The sequence below is a fragment of the Beta vulgaris genome, chromosome 2, assembly GCF_026745355.1.
Source record: "Beta vulgaris subsp. vulgaris cultivar EL10 chromosome 2, EL10.2, whole genome shotgun sequence".
Lineage (NCBI taxonomy): Eukaryota > Viridiplantae > Streptophyta > Magnoliopsida > Caryophyllales > Amaranthaceae > Beta > Beta vulgaris.
Window position 1 is genome coordinate 9,980,076 of NC_079203.1, and position 20,979 is coordinate 10,001,054.

The window sequence follows — 20,979 nt, forward strand, 5'->3', positions numbered from 1 at the left end:
AATATTATCATGACTTATAATAGAATAGTAGGGCAAATAAGGGTTATAAAATATAAATATTAGTAAAATACACACGGTTGATGTTTTTGTACATGATTTTTATTAATTTATTATTTGCCTTGAAAACTTTAATGATCTTATATTTTTTAATATTGATACGTGGGTAATAACTTCTTATATTAATTCCAAATTTCTGTTATAATACTTGTAAATACGTAACACAATTATTAATAAATTTCAAATGTGTAACTAATCGAAAAATTAAATTATCGCTTTATAAATTTCAAATTTCTTTTGTAATATTTTTAAAAATTTCATATTTCTTTTATATTACTTTTAAACATGTAATTAATGGAATAAATAAATAAACATTTACTAATTATAAGATATAATGGAAAAAAATAACTTTTTTTTTCATAACAAAGCATAAGCTTCAAAATGTCTATGTACAATACTTAATATTTGACAAAACATTAGATAATTATCTAAAACATGAATCATAAGAAAAATTGAAATTCTCGATGACACTTGCATTTTTCACAATCCACTGTATCTCAATTGTTGGCAAAAGAATAGTAATCACCATTCTCCCAATTGTTGAACTTAGTAGTATGAACCTCTTGTGTTTGGCAAAAAATTAGTGTCTTGGTTACCAAGTTCAATCTACTTCTTATCCATACCGTGCTCATCATCCTTCTAAATCTCCACCTAAACCTTATGATACACTCCATACCAACTTCATTTATCAAAGCAACAAGTATTAATCCACCCTTATCTTTAAGCTCTTCTTCTTTGTTACATAAAAAGATGAAAGCCAGTACATAAGTTACAATCTTTAGACCTAATTCAGATGCCTTTTGTATTTGAGGCAATCCATATTGCCAACGTCGAGGCGTGAAAATTGAAATATATAAAAATTGATTTTAAAAGAAATTAGGAAAAAAAATAAAAATCAACAAATTCATAATACATATATATAAGTTTATATATAAGGTCAACCATAATACATTGTACTTATAATTCCATTATGTAAAAGAAATTATGGATTATTGCAATCTAGACAGCGTTCAAAACATTCTTTAGCTCTATCATCAAGTCGCCATATCATATCTATCATTTACTCAATGGAAACTCGTTGTAACACACTTTTTTCATTAGACATATTATTAACACACCTTCCTCTATCATTTCCTTTATGTTATTGGATCCTACTTTCGATGGACGATGTGAGAAAGAGAAAATCATTAGAATCAGAGCGGCAAGATTGATTATGCCAAAAAATTAATAAGTAAAGTTCGGACCAATTTGACTATAAGAAAAAGAATTATATACTAGTTAATAATATTTTTTATTTACAGATAGAGTACAAAGTTATTCCTGCTACTTCAAACCATTAACTTAAAGTTTTAGTTAAATTGATCCTTTAACATTTACTAAACTCTAAACTAAAAACTCAACAAAAAAATTTAGAGTATCAATATTTCTTTCGACATCGTCTATATTCATAATTCCCTAGCAATCACAATTGAAAATACAATAACAAGCTTTCCCATGTTATAATATCATTATGACCAACTAGTTAATGAAATATTAAACTTATATACGTGGTAATAAAAGGCTAAGTTTTATGGTTACCTACAATTAGTGTTTTATTTGTTGAATTGGCTTGTGTCTTCTCTCAAGAGAAATTGGCTTTTTAGTTTTTAAGCACTACTTTAATCTCAATGGTGTTCGTATGATATTGACAATCTTGGATGATCCTTGCCGATCATATCAACAGACGATGTAGATCATAATTCGGTTAACAACTTCTGTCCAAGTAAGTAGAAATACTAGTAGTGTTGCGTCAACGAATCATCGCACCAATAGCTTCTCCAACTACACCGCACCAGAGAACGAAAATTAAACAGAAGTTTATTATTGAAATATTTGAATCAAAAGTTCTTTAATCTTTATACAACTAAGCTAATTTGAGCAGTATATGAGGGATAAAAGCTTGTCATTTTAGGTCACATACAGACAATTAAATACAATCTTCATCTTACACCCAGGTGAGAATTTACATGAAGCACAAGGATGGCTTGATTATTGACAATAAGACACCTGATTAACAAAATTTTCTCGGAAAGACAATGTTCTAAGGACTAACAACAGTTTGTCAGTTCACTTGAAACTACAAATAGTAGTATGGAAAGAATGCTATAATTGTAGGTTGAAATATAAAGTTACAAGTTGGAATGATGCTTCTCGCTCCGCAAGCACCTTTCTCTATGAAACCTTCAAGAGCTCATGAAATGCTTCCTGTGGTACATCAACTGAACCAACACGCTTCATTCGTTTCTTTCCTTCCTTTTGCTTTTCTAATAGCTTCCTCTTTCGTGTAATATCACCACCGTAACATTTTGCTAGAACATTTTTTCTCATTGCAGTAATCCTAAAATGTTAAAAACAGTGAGATAACAGTAGTGAAGGAACAAAGCTATTTCGGGATAAAGCTTGCTTTACAAACACTACATACATTCAGCTGTACCAAATACATAAAATTACGTAAGACCAACATATAGAACAGGTGAGAGGGTGGCGCCCCACCATTGCTTCTTCCATATTGTATGTATGATGAGTTGAAGTCCTTCGTTTCTCACTACTTGGAACACTTTGACTTTCGCACTATTCATATATCAATGTTGACTACTTGCTAATACTAAATTAACAATAATCATATGTCATTATATAAAGTATTGTAGTATCATATTTCCAAAATATTGAAGTCTTATAATTCCAAATAAACATATAACTAGAGATATTAAAGATCAATGTTGTACATTGACACACGTGAAAGTCAAAGTGTTGCAAGTATTAAGAAATAGAAGAAGTATATTATAGAGTAATAAACCGCTTGTATCAGCCATTTCACTCTATCGCCAATTTAAAACCTTGCAAGGGAGACATAGGAGTGCCAATGGCTAATATCACTCCCATTCTGTGTTGCTCGGGAAGATTCTTGCACACTGAACAACTAACCCATAGTACGATAACAACTGATTCATGTAAATGCCATGTCAAATAATATAGATTTCGGCTTCATTTATTGTAGACCAAATCAAATTTACTGCAATTTTGTGTGGAGAAGTATGCCAGTGTTCAATGTACACAACCCAGGTCCCAGAGTATACCAGAAACAGCCTTAAGTGCAATGCCCTTCACTGTCCCAATTTGACAGGAGTCATGGCACTTGATTGCTGTAGTATTGCTTAACAAGTAAGCTGAAAATGTTCTCAATTCCACATTAGCAGCCTCTTGTGGTTATTGGTCAGTCTCCCACACCAAAGGAAAGCATTTAATGACAACAGTAACTACTCTGGACTTCAACACTGATCTATCAGTCACGCACAATTAAGATTTAAGACACAAGATAAAGATGGGATGTTGCGCTCTCCCCGCATTTTAATGCATAATGTCCATCAAGCAAGTCAAACAGAAAGGTTCTTATTGCGAATATGCTGTTCCAAACGGATAATACAAGACACTCTCAATCTAGAACCATATCTTTTGAACCCCTCACGCCCACCTTGCCCAAGATAGACTGACCTAAATTTAATTAGAAGCCTACTGGCTACTCTTGTTCTATATTCTTACAAGAGGCTTAAGGCAACAATGATAAACGCTCAGAGATCCCGATAATGGCATGATCCTGGACAAGATTTATTGAGGTATAGGTGTCAAAAACCTCAAATCAACAAGCAGGAAACATATTCAGAAGAGAAACAAACCTAGTAGAGGATATCTAAAGGCTCACCTACTCCAAGTAGTCTCCAAGCAAAGGAGCTCAAACGTTTGAACGAGAGTATCATTTATGGCCCACTGCACCATTTCTTTTAGTTTATTTGGTTTATTGGATCAAATATAGGCCTCCCACCCATCCCATCCCTACCCCCGAATCCCAGCCATATTGCCTAGCACCTCTTCTCCCCATTCTACAAGACCATCTCTTCCGCACTACATCCTGCTAAAAGAGTGACCATAAATCTAGGTAAAGCGCACCATTGCCTCTCTTCCTATTCTTCCTCAATCAGTCATGGAGAGGAATAAGTCATGATCATCATCTCAACATCAGGCCTTCATAGACTGCTCTAGCAGGTTGTGGTGGTGGTGTTGGAGCTAGGGGAGAAAACGAGCTTAGCCTACTGATGAGCTACTAGCGGCTTGGTCAAAGTGAGGATATATCGGCTAAAAAAGCTCGTAAAAAAGATATAAATTAAATATATGAATTCTGGTTTATGAGTAATTATATGAATTAGCTAGAAATCTTAAGTCATCAACTATTTGTTCGAAATATGCATATCATACGTTATATATATATATATACATATGTATATATGTATATATATATATATATACATATGTAGATATGTATACATATGTATACATATGTATATGTATGTATACATATGTATATGTATGTATACATATGTATATGTATGTATGTATACATATGTATATGTATGTATGTATACATATGTATATGTATGTATGTATACATATGTATATGTATGTATGTATATATATATATATATATGTATGTATATATATATATATGTATGTATATATATATATATATGTATATATATACTTCCTCCGTTTCTTTTTAAGTGATACATTTGCATAGTGTTTACTATTCACAGTTTAAACTTTAATTAGTTTTGGTGACTTATATTTTAGGAAAAATATAGTCATGTGGGATCTTGTTAGATTCGTCTGAATGTGAATTTTTTTAATATCAACTTTTTATAATTTTTACTTATTAATGATTGAAGATATTAATGATTAAAATAATGCATTGGCAAACGTGAAAACAAGAAATGTGTCACTTAAAAAGAATCGGAGGAGGTATATATTTAGGGGCAAGATCAATGAGAATGCTCCTTACATGATAAATGAGAATGAATCACAACCACACGATTAGATTAGAGTTACAACAGTTGTTCATAAGAATTCTAGCACGTAAAATTCATTCTCATTTCTCATGTGAGTGTGTGTGCGTGTGTGTATATGTATATATGTGTATGTATATGTGTGTGTGTGTGTGTGTGTGTGTGTGTGTGTGTGTGTATATATATATATATATATATATGTATATATATATATATATATGTATGTATATATGTATGTATGTATGTATGTATGTATGTATATATATATATATATATATATATATATATTAAATAAAAGTGAGTTCATATGAGAATGCATACTTACATGAGAAATGAGAATGAATTTTACGCCCTATAACTCTTATGAATAAGTGATGTAACTCTAATGAAAAAGTGATGTAACTCCAAAAAAAGAATATTAGAGGAAAAAAAACTCAAAAAAAAAAAATTGTTTGAATTCAAAATTTTTTAGGGGGCATAACTCTAATGAATAAGTGTTGTAACTCTAATCCAATCGTGTGGTTGAGATTCATTTTCATTTCTCATGTAAGAAGCATTCTCATGTGATCTTGCCCATATATATATATATATATATATATATATATATATATATATATATATGTTCTTTTTGTATTGCAAGATTACCATTTTGGGTAATTTAACATCTATTGCAAGAATTCCACTTTTGGTAAAAATAAACTATAGTTGACAATGTTTCCCTTACTTTGTCTTATATAAACCATCATTAATTACTCACCAACTAACATTTAGGGGGCGTTTGGTTCATGAAGGGGAAAGGAAAAGGGTTTAAGAAAGAGAAACAAGGAGAAAGAAAAAGAAAACCCTTTGATTAAGAATGTTGTTTGGTTGAGAACTCATCTTCCTCCTTTTACTATTTTCCCCTCTCTCTCAAGTCTCAAGTACCACCATTCCCACCACCCTCTCACTACCACCCATCAACACCGACATGTCACTGCTGCCCTTCATCAGCTCCCCTCACTGACGCATCTCACCCACGCCACCTCACCAACTCCACCTCACCGGTCCTCCCCCTTCCTTCTTTTTCCTTCTTTACCACCATTAAAAGCCACATTTGAGGTTTTAAAAGTCAAATTCGACAATAAAACTTCATATCTGAAGTTTTTATGGCCGAATTTGACAATCTAAAGCCAAAATCAAGCACTGGAGTTGGGTTTTTTAGTTGGGTTGGTTTTTTTTTTTTTTGTGTGGATGGATTTGGACGTGGTGGTTGAGTCGGCCATGAGTTGGTGGTTTTAACCATGGGTTGGCGGTTTTCTGTACATGGGTTAGTGGTTTCGGCCACGGGTTGGTGGTTTTGGCGCATGGGGTGGTGGTTTCGGTTGTTGATGGTAATTTTAGGGGTTGATGTGGTGGTTTCGGTGGCGATCATGGTGGTTTCGGTGGCGGTAATGGTGGTTGGGGTGGTCGTTTAGTTGTTAAGGTGGTGGGTTCGGTGGTTGATGTGGTGGTTGTGTGGCTGGGTTGGTGGTTGGAGTAGTGGTCAATGATTGGTCAAGGCCATCATGGGGTAAAAGAAAGAAAGGGTAAGTGAAACCTTGGGGGAGGGTGGGGAATGAAAGTAGAGGACTTTGAGGGAAAGGAGAGGGTAAAGGAAATGATTGATTTGTCTTAACAAACAACAAGGGAATCAAGCTAGTTGATTCTCTTACCCTTTCTAGAAAACCCCAAACCAAACGCCCCCTTAATGTTAATTGCCTCATAAAGTTGCTTTTACTTTATTAAGGAGTTATTTCTCTGTCCTACTCTAGTTAATTCAAGGACTATATTTATGTTAAAATATTCACCTTTTCACTTTCTTAAAAACCTGTCCAAACCCATGTTGCAATAGAAAAAGAACACAAGTATATATTTAAGATCAAAAAAGAAAATTCTAGGGATGAGAAGGACCTTTTTGCATTTTTTTTTTTGAACTAAATGTGCATATTGTTGTACTAATTATGCATTTCTTTGTATGTGCATTTTTTTAAACCAAATGTTCTTTTTTCCAAGAGCATATAATTATGCACATTCAGTTCAAAAAATAAGCACATAAATCCTCCTCACCCTTCTCATTTTAAGATCCTTCTCACCAGATCTCGAATCTATATATATTAGAAAAAAGTAAGGTTAATGTTTACAGACTTTGACCTTAAAAAAGCAAATGGAACAACTCATTAAAAAAAAACGAGGGAATATAGTATTTCTGATAGGCACCTAAAATGACAAGAGAAGAATAAAAAAGAGCACTACACCCATAAAAAGCTGCATATTTTACAGTAGGACAACTTTAATATATTTCCAGTGTTCTGAAGATAACTGTACAAGACAACACCATTTGATTTGTTTAAACTCAATAGGACAGGATAAACAAATTAAGCATATATCGACTTAAGTTTAAGTACTGAAAGTCCGAAACTCTCTACTACACTGCCCACAGGAGAGCCCTGCATAAGAGGAGAACCGCCACAGGCTGAATGTGATCCAACAAAGTTATTTACTAGGTGTTTGTAGTTTTTCACTTCCTAACAAGCCTTGAGATGAATTATATAAGTAACAAGCCATATATAGCAAAGACATTAAAAAAAATACAGTACTTACGTCTCCCTTGCAACCACTTTTGATCCGATTGCTGCTTGAATTGATACTTCAAACATTTGCCTATCCATCATGAAAGCATTGAAGTCCATAAGAGAGGGAAAATAATTCCAAACAGCAAATGATATCTTGTAATGAATAGAAAATTCTATTAAAACCAAAACGAACCTGTCTATGACTTGCTTCAACTTTTCCACTAATTGCCGACCAAGTCGTGGTGCCTTCAAACTATGGACAATGGTTGCCATTGCATCAACTGGTTGTCCATTCAAAAGGATATCCAGTTTCACCAAATCAGTGGCTTGATACCTGACAACACAATGGAGCAACATTTGCAAGACTCAACCGTCAAGACTCAGACTAAAGAAGCAAGGCAGAGAGTTGAATTTAAGAGTCTGCGAAGTTGGGTGGGGCCTGTAGCTCAGAGGTAGTCACGGTTTCATGGGTTTCCTCTAAGCTAAGATTCAATTTGAAACAAAAAGAAGTTTTTCTCAAGGAACCAGTCCCTCTTGAGGAAATGGATGAAACAATACTGCTTAACATTCTGTTCAGAGATTATAACTCTACAAATATACAGATATCTTAGTTAGATTCATAACAATTTTGAATTTGAACCAGAGTATCAGACTTTCCATAATCCACTCGAATCTCACCAGTGACCACTCCACAATATTGCTTGTTATGAAGTCTCGACATATACCAAAAGCCAGGCCCTTCAGGCTCCTGACTTCACAGTCGCACTTTCCCCTATCACTACATTAGCTTGAAAGCAGAATAATAGTGGTAAGATATGTAGCATGAGACAGCAATTTGAAAACACTCACAAGAGGGTAACAGAAAAGGTGGGCTTGAGTTTCACTGCTTCAGGCCCACACAAAGACAGCAATTCGACAACAATCAGATAATTCAAAAAAAGAAAATTTGGTTTCAAATGATCTGATGTATTGGTCGTATGTGCAAAACTTGCACCGAACATTACCAAAGCTTGCATATTTTTGTTTTCCAGTTTGTAGAATAGCTCACTAAAGAAATTTAAGCTTCAATTGTAGCTATGTGCAATGATAAAAGAGCAAGCATCATTTCTTTTCATTGAAGCACGAGATGAAACTTCAAATTCTTGAACTGTCGCTAAAAAAAAAAAACAGACTACAGAACGGAAGTATGAAATGTGATGGTGGTGTTGGGGAGCAACTTCCTCACTTCCTGTTATTTAACATATACCACTAATAGTTCAGAGTCAGCTTTAACATGAAGTCATATTTCCTTATGAAGATATATACTTTGAAATAACTGGAAAAAATCGTCCATAACTGAGGGACAATAACTCCAGTAAAATCTAAGGACTAGGTGGCTTACAATTAGTAACACAAACTAATTAAAAACTTCCGTGCAGAAGGTCAAAAAATGACTGTTCTCAGGAACACCAACGCTGAACTACAAACAGCATGTACAATAAACATATTTTTCATGGCTAACTCAGTCTGCATTTGTCCAGGATGACAGACAATGAGCAATCTGAACTACATCTCTCTGCAACTTTGTAGAATTAATAACTTGTATCATGAGTCATGACTCGGAGTGTCCAGCTTTGTAAACAGAGTTGACACTCTTCCTTTTCAACCTAGACGGTGCTTAGACAAGGAGACCCAAAATCTCCTCATCTTATTGCCTTTTCCATGGTGTATCTTAATAGGGTAATGATGCACTTTTATGAGTATCTGATTTTAAGTCTCCATCAAAGGTCTGCAATTGAAGATTATTTAACTAATGACCCACAATTTTTTATAGAGGTATTGTCAAATGTGCCAATTGTCTTGAATCACTTCAGTACATCTATTGTTCTTTAGATTAAAACAGTAAAGCTGTCCGTAAACAATGTTAATTTGGCGGCACTCTTATATGGACACTTGAAACCTCATATTTGACCATAACACAAAAATTCTTCACAAGTGGCTAAGTCTAACACGAGCATGTGCACAAGTCCAACCTAAAAACTAGATGTGAGTGATATAATCATAGTCAAATACAATGATCATGTCTCAATGTAACTAAGTCAAGCGGCTATTCAGATTCTTGAAAGGCATGATAATTAGATGCCCACATCATTTTGTGAAAGAGAAGGGTATAGATCCAATCTTACTCTGAATCTTCATAGTCGAACGAAGCATATCCTGAAGTAATGCTTTTTAGTTGATCATAAAAGTCGACAACTATTTCTCGCAGAGGTAATCGGTACTTCATTAAGGCCCTTTGACTGCAGAAATGACAATGAACAGAGTGGTTACAGGGATTCTGACATCTCAATAGGTCTGATATTTACGTACTATGATATAAGCAGAGACAAGATAGAGTGATAGATGCATTATGGTCAGTATGTCTCCTCAAAAGTCAGAGTACCAATAGTTTGAAAACATACACATCAAGTTGACAAAAGAGTACACCATATTAGCAAAAGCATAGCTGTTATTGTACCTAATCTAAAGACTTTCATCACTTCACAGCTAAACAATTAAGACTTTACTTGCATTGCAATCCAAGAGTCCGGCATTGTTCACCCAATAGCATATATTATGGAGTCAGTAATAGAATAAGGGAATAAAATTATGGTGGGACCAAGTCTCTTGTACTAGTTATATATCAATTAGTTTCATGTCTTTTCCAGTTGCAATAGCATTATTCCCGTGTATCCATAGGTTCTCTTTACCTGATTACTCTTTAGTGGTATTTTTGTATCTAGGAATCGTCGAACTGTATGACAGGTGTAGATTAGTGGGCAATTGATGTGGAGTTTTAGCTAAAAGTACACAATTGCATAGCTTATAAATTTCAAGAGAAGGTGCGATTTAGACCCCGGATTGGGACAATAGGTCCATGCGACCTCAGGTCAAATGCGATCTAGGTCTTTGTATCGCTGTTCACTTTGCCAAACCTAGGTATCCACTTGTTTCTGTTCCAGATCTAGCCAATTCAAACTTTGTGAGAAATCAAGAGCACTTTGACTTTTATGGTTAAGATTGAAAACCCTAGAGCTATCGAAGCAACAAAATGGACCAAAGGGTTTGTAAAGGCTCGTTAGACAGAGTGCTTACTTGGAAGAACAAGATGAGGTGGATTTAAAGGGAGAAGTTCTTTTTTTTTCAATATTGTGGAGAAGGTTATGGCTGTTCGACTTCCTACTTCACAAGTAAAGACAGATGTACTCCACGTAAGTCATCAGCTAAATGTTACTATCTAAGTAATTTCTTTTTGACCAAGCAAATAACTTTCCTGAGTATTTCCAGTTCAACCATATACATTAAAAAAATCTGAAAGTATTTAATTATGTAATGACCAATCATAACCATCAGTCATTATTTTACTATTGATAATTTATATAATGACCCAGCGAACCCAACTTATAGCTGGTAGCATTCCCTGTTCCCATATCTGTACCACGTCCGAAATCGTGGCACGTACCGGGGTACCATTGGGTTAGGATCATATCACAACTATAACCAAGGGTAGATGGACCATTCAACGTGCTAGTAAAGATCGGAGAAAAGGCAAACATGATTGAGCATCACCGGAGCATACAATGTTTCTGATAACTTAAGTACTGTTAATTTGTCCTCTTATTATGATGATGAGGAAATATAATGACTCAAAAGTAAGTTTCCTACAATAAGGCAAGCTTGATAATGGAGTAGACCCACCCCTATAGTCGCCTCATCACTATCACCATGAGTCCATGACTTCCTTCACTTCATAGCCCAGGGATGAAGACCTAGTTCATTACACTCCAAAAATTTAGCATCTTTCACTGATAGCAATTATTATGTTCCTGTAATAATAATAGAAACAAAGGCTATAGACTCTTATGGTTCTGATGGGTAAAGACACGAATTTTCACAACAGTTGCATATTAAGCACTTCAACCGTATTTCAGGTTGAGTTTCCCTACCTCTTGGTGGTGCATTTGTATCCATGGTTTTCTTCTGTATCTATTCCTAGAGCTGTTTCTACATCTAGGATTCATAAAGCTGGATCACCGATATGGCCAACCAGAGTGGGTTTTTCGTAAAATAATAACCATCACAGTTTCCTAAGTGCATTCAGTTAAAATAAAATGAGCAAACAACAATCAACCTAAATATATATGAAATCAGAAGAATACAAACACAAAAAAAAATCCAAGAAACCAGTTCTCAGGAGAAACGACATTACCTATCTATGAAGGAGAACTCTAGCTGCACCCCCCTCCGATCAGAGCAAAGGGTTATGATAGGCCCAACATACCTTCAATGAGATCACAATCCAAGCAGATCAAAACTTTCTTTTCATATTGTGAAACAAAAGGGAAAGCATGGAAAATTCTAAAAGCTTTTTGTTAAAATCACAAGGGAATTGGAGAGCTTACTCACTAGGGAAAATCATGGTAGCTAGAACGGTTGGTTCCCAACAAGCTGTCACTCGTGATTTGGGATTGGACGGCAAAGAAGCAGGATTTTGGACTTCAACTTTGCTATGGAGGAAAGCAAAACGCAGAACATTTAATATCAGAACCTCTAGGTGTGAATGTGATTCATATATGGATCAAAGAACTAAAAAGGTTACCTTCCATCAGAGTATTCAAATATATATGGAACAGTTGGAACAGTGGATATTATTCGAGCTCCATACTCCTGTCGTCATCAAGCTTCGTAAGCACTAAGTTGTGTTCAACTCCAAAGTGGCAATATCAGTAACTCTAAAGAAATTTCAACATTATTTTACAACAGCTGCCTAAAATGTAGACACGTAACATGCAGGATAACACTCTATCCGGCATAGGATATTCACCTTGCGTTTTCACAAATTTTAGACAATGTAGATAAACTATCTTCTCTTTATCTTCTATCCAACTTGTCCTTTATTTTCATTTTCTCATTCTCCCACGTAAGATGTGTACAGTGCTTTTGACTTTTGTGTCCCTTTAATATGTATGTTATCGAGACAGTAATGAAATTTAGATTTGAAAGCAGAGTAGCAGACAGGTTACTCATACCCCAAAGTTTCAAATCAAAAGGTAGTATTTTATTCAAGTATAAGTGCAAACATTCTTAAAAGGTGAATTACTTCTTTGCTACAGAGAAAGTACATCATGTATTTACATGGCATTAGGCGATGCTAGCTAGTGTATTCTACAATGAGATTGTATTTGTCATTTGCCTTGTTTACTTGAATGTTTGTACATTGATATGTCAATACCAATGTGCATACGCCAGCTACACCAAACAAGCCATTTGGCTTCATATACAAAAGACTAAGACACCCAAAAGCACTAACGAATACAGATCTAATGTTAGCATCAGGAAGAACTCACAAAAATATTTACCTGCTCAAGCCGTTGATGGAAAACATCCATGTGAAGTAAGCCTAAGAAACCACACCTATAAGAGAGTGAAATATCCAAATCAAAAGGGATTCATACCGATCACATGTCACATGCTGACAAGGATTAATGTGATTGCTTTTACCCATATACCTAAAACCTAGGCCAAGTGCCAAGCTAGTTTCTTTTGAGACAGAAACACTGGCATCATTGCATGTCAGCCTCTCAATTCCGTGATTAAGTACTTCAAAGTCTGATCCATCAGCAGGATATAGACCAGAAAACACCATATGCTTAGCAGGCTTAAAACCTGAAAATTATGATAAAGTATATTACAGAAAATGAAATTAAAAAGAACGTACCTCAATAAGCTTCCTGTAGACCTCAATAGGAATACGCACCCCTTCCCAACATACCCCAATTCATTGTTCCGCACATAACATCCCACATAAGCAACATAACAATTGGATATAGAAACAACAAAGAAGGAAAGTGTGATGTCAAAATATATGTTACATATTCCTTCATTTACGATGATAAAGTTCATTTGTCTTTTCAATTTGCCACAACTGCTTTGAAGCATGATGTACCCAGAGGCGGATCTAGGATTTTGAATATGGGACTATGGGAGGTCCTAACTAAACCAATCAATAATAGACAATTATCATAATACACGAATGAGAATAATAGACAATGATCATTATTCAAGTTATTTATTCGAAATACCTTCACTATATCGATATTTTCATACTATCTCCATTTTTACTATATTCAACGGATTGACTTTTAACTTATCCAGAGACGCAACTTTTACCTTTAATATATTGAATTATGTTACTAAAGTTTATAAGAAGTTGATATAAATTTAGTAAATGTAAATAGAGACAAATCTAAAATTTACATTATGAGATTTATTTTCAAGTATTTGTAAATAAATCTTGGTCATACTTAATACTTACTCCGTATCAAATTAAATGCAATAGTTTCTAAAAACGGATGTTTCAAATTAAATGCAACACTTTCCTTCTTTCTATTTTTGGTATGATTTTTACCCCTAAAATTACCAAAATATCCTTATCAAAAAACCAAAACACATATTATACTATCCAAATCAAATTAATTACAAACCTAATCAAAATTAATCTTCGAAATTAATCTACCCACCACCATTTCTCTCTCCTCCATCCTGCCATCACCATTTTCTCCATCCTCAATCATTCTTTCTCTCTCCTCCATCCTCCATCCCCCATCACTATTTTCTTTCCTCCACTACCACCATCATCATCACCATTCTTGCCGGCGTCTTGCATACGTCCTCCGCCACCCACCACCATCATCATCACCTTCGTGATACTCCATCTTTGATCTCCTCCCCCACCAGTCCAAAACCACCGACATCCTCCATCGATCTCCTTTCTCTCACCTCCATCTTCCATCGATCTCCTTTTTCTCACCGACATCCTCCAACGATCTCTTTTCTCTCACCACACAACCACCCTACCACCTTCGATCTCCTTTCTCGTCGTTCTCTCACCTCCATCTTCCTTCGCTCTCTCTCCTGCATCTCTCTCTCTTCGAGCTCTTTCTCTCGCCTTCAAGTTGTTATGGAGGTGGAATGGGTTTTGACGGTGTGTGGTTGTGGGGGCAGTAGGAAGGTGGTTTTTGGTTGATTTGGGTTTCCAATTTCGAGGGCAGCAGGAAGTTGGTTTTTGGTTTATTTTGGTTTCGAATTCTAGGGGCAGCAGGGAGGTGTTTTGATGGTTGTGGTGTGTCGGTGGTCTTGGTGGTGCTGGTGGTGGCGGTAGCTGGTGGCGACTGTACATGGTGGTGGTGGCGATTCGGGGGTGTTGGTGGTGGTGGCAGTATGTGGTGGCGGCAGTACATGGTGGCAGCATTAGGTGGTGGTGGTACTTGGTGGTGATTAATTACACTAAACACTTGCCCTCTTTGTTGATTAACCCTTAAGAAATTTTGCCTAGGAGTCCGTGTCAACCCAATTGTTGCATTTAATTTGATACAGAGGAAGTATATATATAGTGTTATGAAGTCAAATAGTTGCATTTATTTGAAAACATTATGATGATTAATCGTTATATCAAAAAAAAAGGTCAAAGTTAAGGTTAAATTAAAAGTGATAGATACTACTTAAATAATGAATTGATGAGCTAAAATAGAAAAGAAAAAGTTGTGAAATAGAAAAGAGAATGAGCAAGGAATAAAAAGTAAAATGTAAAATAAAAAACAAGGACTGAAGGAAAGTAGAAGAAAAAGAAAGTTGAAGATTGTATTGGTGTTAGCAGGGGAATCGAACCCGTGTGCAGATTTCCACATGTACAAGGTAATATTAAGGAGTTGACCACTGGAGCAAATTCCATTGTCTAATCTAACTGCACGGATATCTCTTTTAACTTTATTGTAAATCTGTTCGACGTAAAAAAAAATAGAAAATATAATTTTTTGGTTGGGGGGGGGGGGGGGGGGGGGGGGGGGACCCAGGACCCTTAATAGGTACGCCTGTGGATGTACACCTGCGCAATCCGGCTTCCACTACTTCATGACATCAAAACTGTTATTGTGAAGAGGATATTCTCATTTTTTATACTAGAAATAAATCCTTGTTAAAGAAAATGAAAAATGTTTCCTCATAAACTACGTTTATTTATCCTACCAAACGACAAGAATGGGAAAGAAGAAAAGGCATCATTTGCCAATCAAACAGATCCCAAGAGAAACAACACGGCCACTTAACTAAAATAGTATTGTTTGAAAAACACATTCCTAGCCTCCTAGGACTCGAACATTAGAATTACAAGGAACACCAACTCCTAATACAATTCTCTGAAAACTGATGGACAGCCCAACTATACAAAGTCAACCATAATCTTTTCCACCCTTGAGAGGTATCCTCAATAAGTACGAGTATAATAAGGAACAGAATAAAGTTTTAGTACAAATGACATGGCCCCCTAGTAAAATAGAAGTACAAAAGAATTCCCTCCATCCCATATTAATGGATACACCTTCTATTTTTGTCCATCCCACATTAATTGGTACACTTCCTCAAATGGCATGATCTCACTAATTTAATATTATTTATCTCTCTTTATAAGAAATCCAATAATTAGATAAAAAAAACATCACCCACACTCTTACTTAAAAAAGTTAAGGCCCTACAATCCACTAACTACAATAAAAAAGTAAAAACACAAACTCAGAACTATAGAAGTTAGATAAAGCTCCTAAAACCATGTGCCGGTCAAACTGTATTAATTAATATGGAACAAAGCGAGTACATTCTATCAATCATACCTCTTAATGTGGTGTTCGATTCTACTTGGAAGGATGGAGTGGCTTTTTTCATAGGTTTGGAGTCAACCAAATTGTCAATTGGATGTTGTTGGAAGAAAGATAGGGCCATAGATGATGGTGGAATGAAATTACCAGCTCCCCACAAAATAATGTGTGAAAGACTATGTTGTTCGTACTCTTCAATATGTGTCAATAACCATGTTGGCTCCTCGACACCCAAACATAGGTAAGGACACTTCAACACTTTGTTTTACGTAGAAATAATGTAAAAATCTCATAATATAGTCGACTCACACACTTAGACACATACCTATATCCGACATGGGTATTCGACTGACTGACTCCAAGTAACATAGGTGAAGAAAGCAATGAACCAAAACTGCCATTATTACTATCAACCTAACCATAAGTCCATAACTATCATCGCCTCCTTATACCAGGACCCTTCATCCCTTTACTAGACACCAACAGTTTCCACTTCCTTCGTGAAAACCACTATAGCTAGCTAAAACACCTTTACCTTCATAAGCATCAATTTAACATTCAAGAGCATGAGAAAGGAATCAATGCTAAACTTGCAAGGCCCACTAGGCCACTACTACTTATCTAGCATATATTTGTGCCTAAGACCCCGTTGTAAGCATCTAAAGAAGAGAATGAGAATAGGAGGGGCTATTATGGGTGGTGGAATTTGTCATTTTCTTTCCTTCCAGGGAGAACTCCTCCTAGCCAGGACTTATTCTCTCTCTAGCATCTTTTTTACTTTTTAATATCTAACCCCCACTTTAGAATTAAAGCATTGACTCGTTGCATGAGAGATAATTGGTTAAGGCATTGATCAACTAATTTTTCTACTTCTTAATTTCTAAAATTACTTCTTCCTAATTGAACAATTATTCTACTTAAATAAGTCTTTTAACCCACTAAATATCTTGAATGTCTGAATAGGTGCCTCACATCAACATGGGGCACTCCTAGTGCCTACGCCTTTTGCGCCCCTAATGCCTTAGTGCGCCTTGGGCCTTTTTTGTATGGACTTTGATCTCCATTTAGGACATAAAACATGCATATTATAACGTAGCAAGTTTGGCACATCATGCTGAGTCAAACACTAGTGTCCATGTCTAAATAACACAATCTGCTATTTTCTTTGGCTCCACAATAAAATTTTCTGCATGGGCAATATCAATGCCACTTTCCTCATATAAATCAAGGGTATTAGTGTCAAATTTGAGGATATAAAATAGGCCTGACAAGATTAATTTTGCAATAATTTATATAATGAAGTTTATATTAAAATAAATTCAGATCCCTAATCCTTTATGATGATATGACTATGGCAAGTATATAAATTGGTGGTAGATTATCATTTATCAGATGTGGAGCTCTCTAGAGAGTTATGTGCCGTATACTCTCACTTGTAAAAATGGCAAAATAACAATATCACCCTCATTTGAACCTTCCCTCCATGTTCCTCTTGCAAACCATCAAGTTGAAGCATACTTATTTCAAATATTTACTTTTGTACAAGCACAATTAAGGACTCAAAGACAAGAGTTTTCCATGCTTTCCACTACAACCATAAGAGGGCAAAGGCAACCAACCAACAGGTTGCCAATTGCTGTCTCCCTGTACTAGAGGTGCAAGAACATTTAGCAATTTTATCTATGAAACATTTACCTGGGAGGGGCTCTACGACAGAACGCACATGAAACAGGGTATCACCAATACGAGCCTCTTTTGTTGAACGCATGCCGCTGACCACATATCCCACTTGGCCAGTGAAAAGGACACCAGTAGGCACGAGCTCTGGATGCATGATCCCAACATCTGAAACTTCATAAGTGTGTCCAGTCGCAACAGATGAAATCTTGTCACCTTTGCACAAAGTACCGTCAACAATAGCCACGTGGCATATAACTCCTTTGTATTCATCATAATATGAATCTAACAAAAGCATGCGCAAGGGCGAACCAGCATTTCCAGGGGGAGGAGGTATACGTTCTATCACTGCAGGAAGGACGTACTCAAGACCCTGACCTGTTTTAGCAGATGTGAGGACAGCATCTTTTGGTTCAAGATCAAACATTGACTTTAGTTGGGCCATAACACGATCAGGGTCAGCAGTAGGCTGATCAATTTTGTTTATGACCGGGATTATTGACAAATTTGATTCAAAAGCAAGATAAAAGTTGGCAACGGTCTGTGCTTGAACCCCTTGAGCGGCGTCAACAACTAAGAGAGCCCCTTGGCAGGCAGCTAAGGATCTTGATACTTCATAGCTAAAATCAACATGACCAGGTGTATCAATCAAATTTAATAAAAACGTCGAGTTGCCTTCAGTACTAGCACTGGTTGCTGTGTTCGAGTTCTGCTTGTAGAACATAGTAGCAGTTTGAGCTTTAACAGTAATTCCTCTTTCCCTCTCCACCTAAGGCAACTCAAATTTAGAGTATCATGAGTTAGGAGAAGTGAGGAAAGAAAGGAAGGCAGAGCAAAAAAAAAGTGAGCATAAGAAAGATGCCAGCTGATGATGAATGACTGCATGCTAATTCATTGATCTAGTATGCAACATAAAGAAAAACCAAGAGCAGAAGATGCTTATACAACTAGAACGGTAACACAGCAGGAAAGCACATGGAACTTGCTTTTAGAAACAGAAAAAATAGCAAAAGACGCTATTTTCAAAACTTCGGTCTCTTCTCAGCGCCCTATCAATTACTTCCAAAAGTTATACCAACAGTCCAGTAGCACAATATTTCAAAAAAAAAAAAAAAAAAACAGTGCAGTAACAGATGAATCCAGTATCAGCCCAATTTTGAATTTTTTTTTTAAAAAAAAAAAGCATTTTCCCAAAAAATCACCCTTATTATAAAGAGAACATATTTAGCCACCTCAAGCCGGAAGGATTAGACTAAGTGGACATGCTAGCAAGAGCATCATTAGTAATTTAGCATCAAAAACCCCAACCCCAAAAACTGACTACACAACATCCATCATTCACAGAACAAGCAAATTTCAAAATTTCCCCTTTTTTCCCATCAATCACAGGAAATGTTGATTATCCTAATTCAATTTTTCAAGTATACCTTCCACACTCAGCTTCATAAATGTGCACACAGCATATATACAGCCATTTCCGATAATTTATGCATTTTCAAGAAATTTTGCTTATAGACCAAAGTAGCCACTAAAAATAACAATAACTGTAAGAACACCAGGATTATATTAAAAGCTTAACAATCTCAAACCCACCTTTCCCTCACCCCCAAAAAGAAACCACAAAATGGTGACAATAGAAAGTACGCGACATATCCCTAGAACGCAGGAAAACAGATACAACAACACCAGTACACCACCAACAGCAACAACAATAACAATAACAATAACAACAACAACAACAATAACAATAACAAGAACAACAATAACAATAACAATAACAATAATAATAACAACGACGATGACAATGCCAACAACGACAATGACAATGACAATGACAACGATGACAGTAGTAAAGCAAGAAGAAGAATGTTAGAGAAAGCGATAAACCTGGAGTTTGTCAAGGTACTGAGGCTGACCAATGCCTTTCCTGATAGTGCCAGTAAGCTCCAAAAGACGGTCAGCAAGAGTAGATTTGCCATGATCAACATGAGCAATAATGGAAAAATTGCGGATTTTGTCAGATGGGTATTCGCTCAAATCTATGTCATTCTCTTTCCGAGAATTCCTAGATTTTGAACAAAATGAATAGGTTGACTCATTGTTTATTCTGGTTGAATAAATCAATGAACTGTTTAAAGTTGGAATTTGTCTGATTAATTTTCGAGTTCTTGAGATTCTACTCATCAAACCCATTTGCAGAGGATTGTCCTTTAGACAAAAGGGTTTAGGGTTTTACTTATTTGGTTTACCACATAACATGGCTAACAGCCTAACATGACGTCTAATGAAAATGGGAGAGACAGTAAATCTTCTACCAAATTGGTACCAAATACCAATCATGTAAGAGTAGAATTGGGGGGAGTGAGAGAGTTTTTTTTGGGACTAGTATTAAGAATTGGCCTATTAGATCAAAACCTTTTACACATCAATCTGGTTCGGATTAGTGAGATAGGCACTTCGAAAGCAAAAGGATAGGATAAGAGAAATCCCTATCCTCGAAGTGCTTTTGGTGGGAATTGGAACCGCAACCTCAAGATTGAAAGGAGCAATCTAAATCACTTGGACCTTAGCTGGTGGGGATGTATAAGATAGTGAAAAAATGAGAAAAACTTGGTATTGATATTAACTAGTATTTTTAGCCGAGCAATTCCTCGGGTAATTACAGTAATCAAATACTAGATTTTTAAGCACGGGATGCGTGCGAAAATAATTTTTTCATTGTGATATCTCGTAATGTCGAGTAGCTAGTTTTACATGCACGCAATACATGCAACGACAATTCATTATAATAGTTTAAGTTGGGAGTTTTTTCAATAAAAGCTATGTTTTGTCCAACTTATTAAAAGTTATTTTCAGCAAAAATAAATTAAGTTAAGTTCTTTATTTAACCTTATTATCCTCTATGTAATTGACTTACACAAATTGAAATTTTATAAACCCATTAAATTGATTATTTTTTTACATGACTATAATGTTGTAGAAGTATATTAGTGATTTTTTATTTTGGCAATTTTTCCTTTGGTGGAAAATTTTGTTATTCTTAAACGAACTTATTATCTTTGTTTTTTTTTGTAAATTATTTTAGTCTTTCCTTTTTTTTAACCTAAAATT

The 20,979-nt window shown here is 35.5% G+C and overlaps 1 protein-coding gene across 1 annotated transcript; it reads right to left on the reverse strand.

Moving 5' to 3' along the window:
* Positions 1-1,898: 1,898 nt before the first annotated feature.
* On the reverse strand, positions 1,899-20,210 carry LOC104906290 (translation factor GUF1 homolog, mitochondrial). Its single transcript, XM_010695026.4, has 11 exons — positions 19,756-20,210; positions 17,887-18,637; positions 13,051-13,207; positions 12,901-12,955; positions 12,141-12,208; positions 11,944-12,048; positions 11,751-11,822; positions 9,688-9,801; positions 7,716-7,856; positions 7,551-7,610; positions 1,899-2,434 (listed from the first exon to the last, which is right to left on the reverse strand). The coding sequence occupies exons 1-11, from the start codon at positions 20,059-20,061 to the stop codon at positions 2,269-2,271; spliced, it is 1,995 nt and encodes a 664-aa protein (XP_010693328.1). The 5' UTR covers positions 20,062-20,210; the 3' UTR covers positions 1,899-2,268.
* Positions 20,211-20,979: the final 769 nt, after the last annotated feature.

Bases quoted from the DNA above. Each gene is read 5' to 3' on its own strand.
- LOC104906290 (XM_010695026.4), bottom strand. From the start codon at position 20,061: ATGGGTTTGATGAGTAGAATCTCAAGAACTCGAAAATTAATCAGACAA. The intron at 13,208-17,886 runs GTAAATGTTTCA...CATAATTTTCAG, and splicing joins TGTCGTAGAGCCCCTCCCAG to GTTTTAAGCCTGCTAAGCAT. The intron at 12,956-13,050 runs GTATATGGGTAA...ACTCTCTTATAG, and splicing joins GCACTTGGCCTAGGTTTTAG to GTGTGGTTTCTTAGGCTTAC.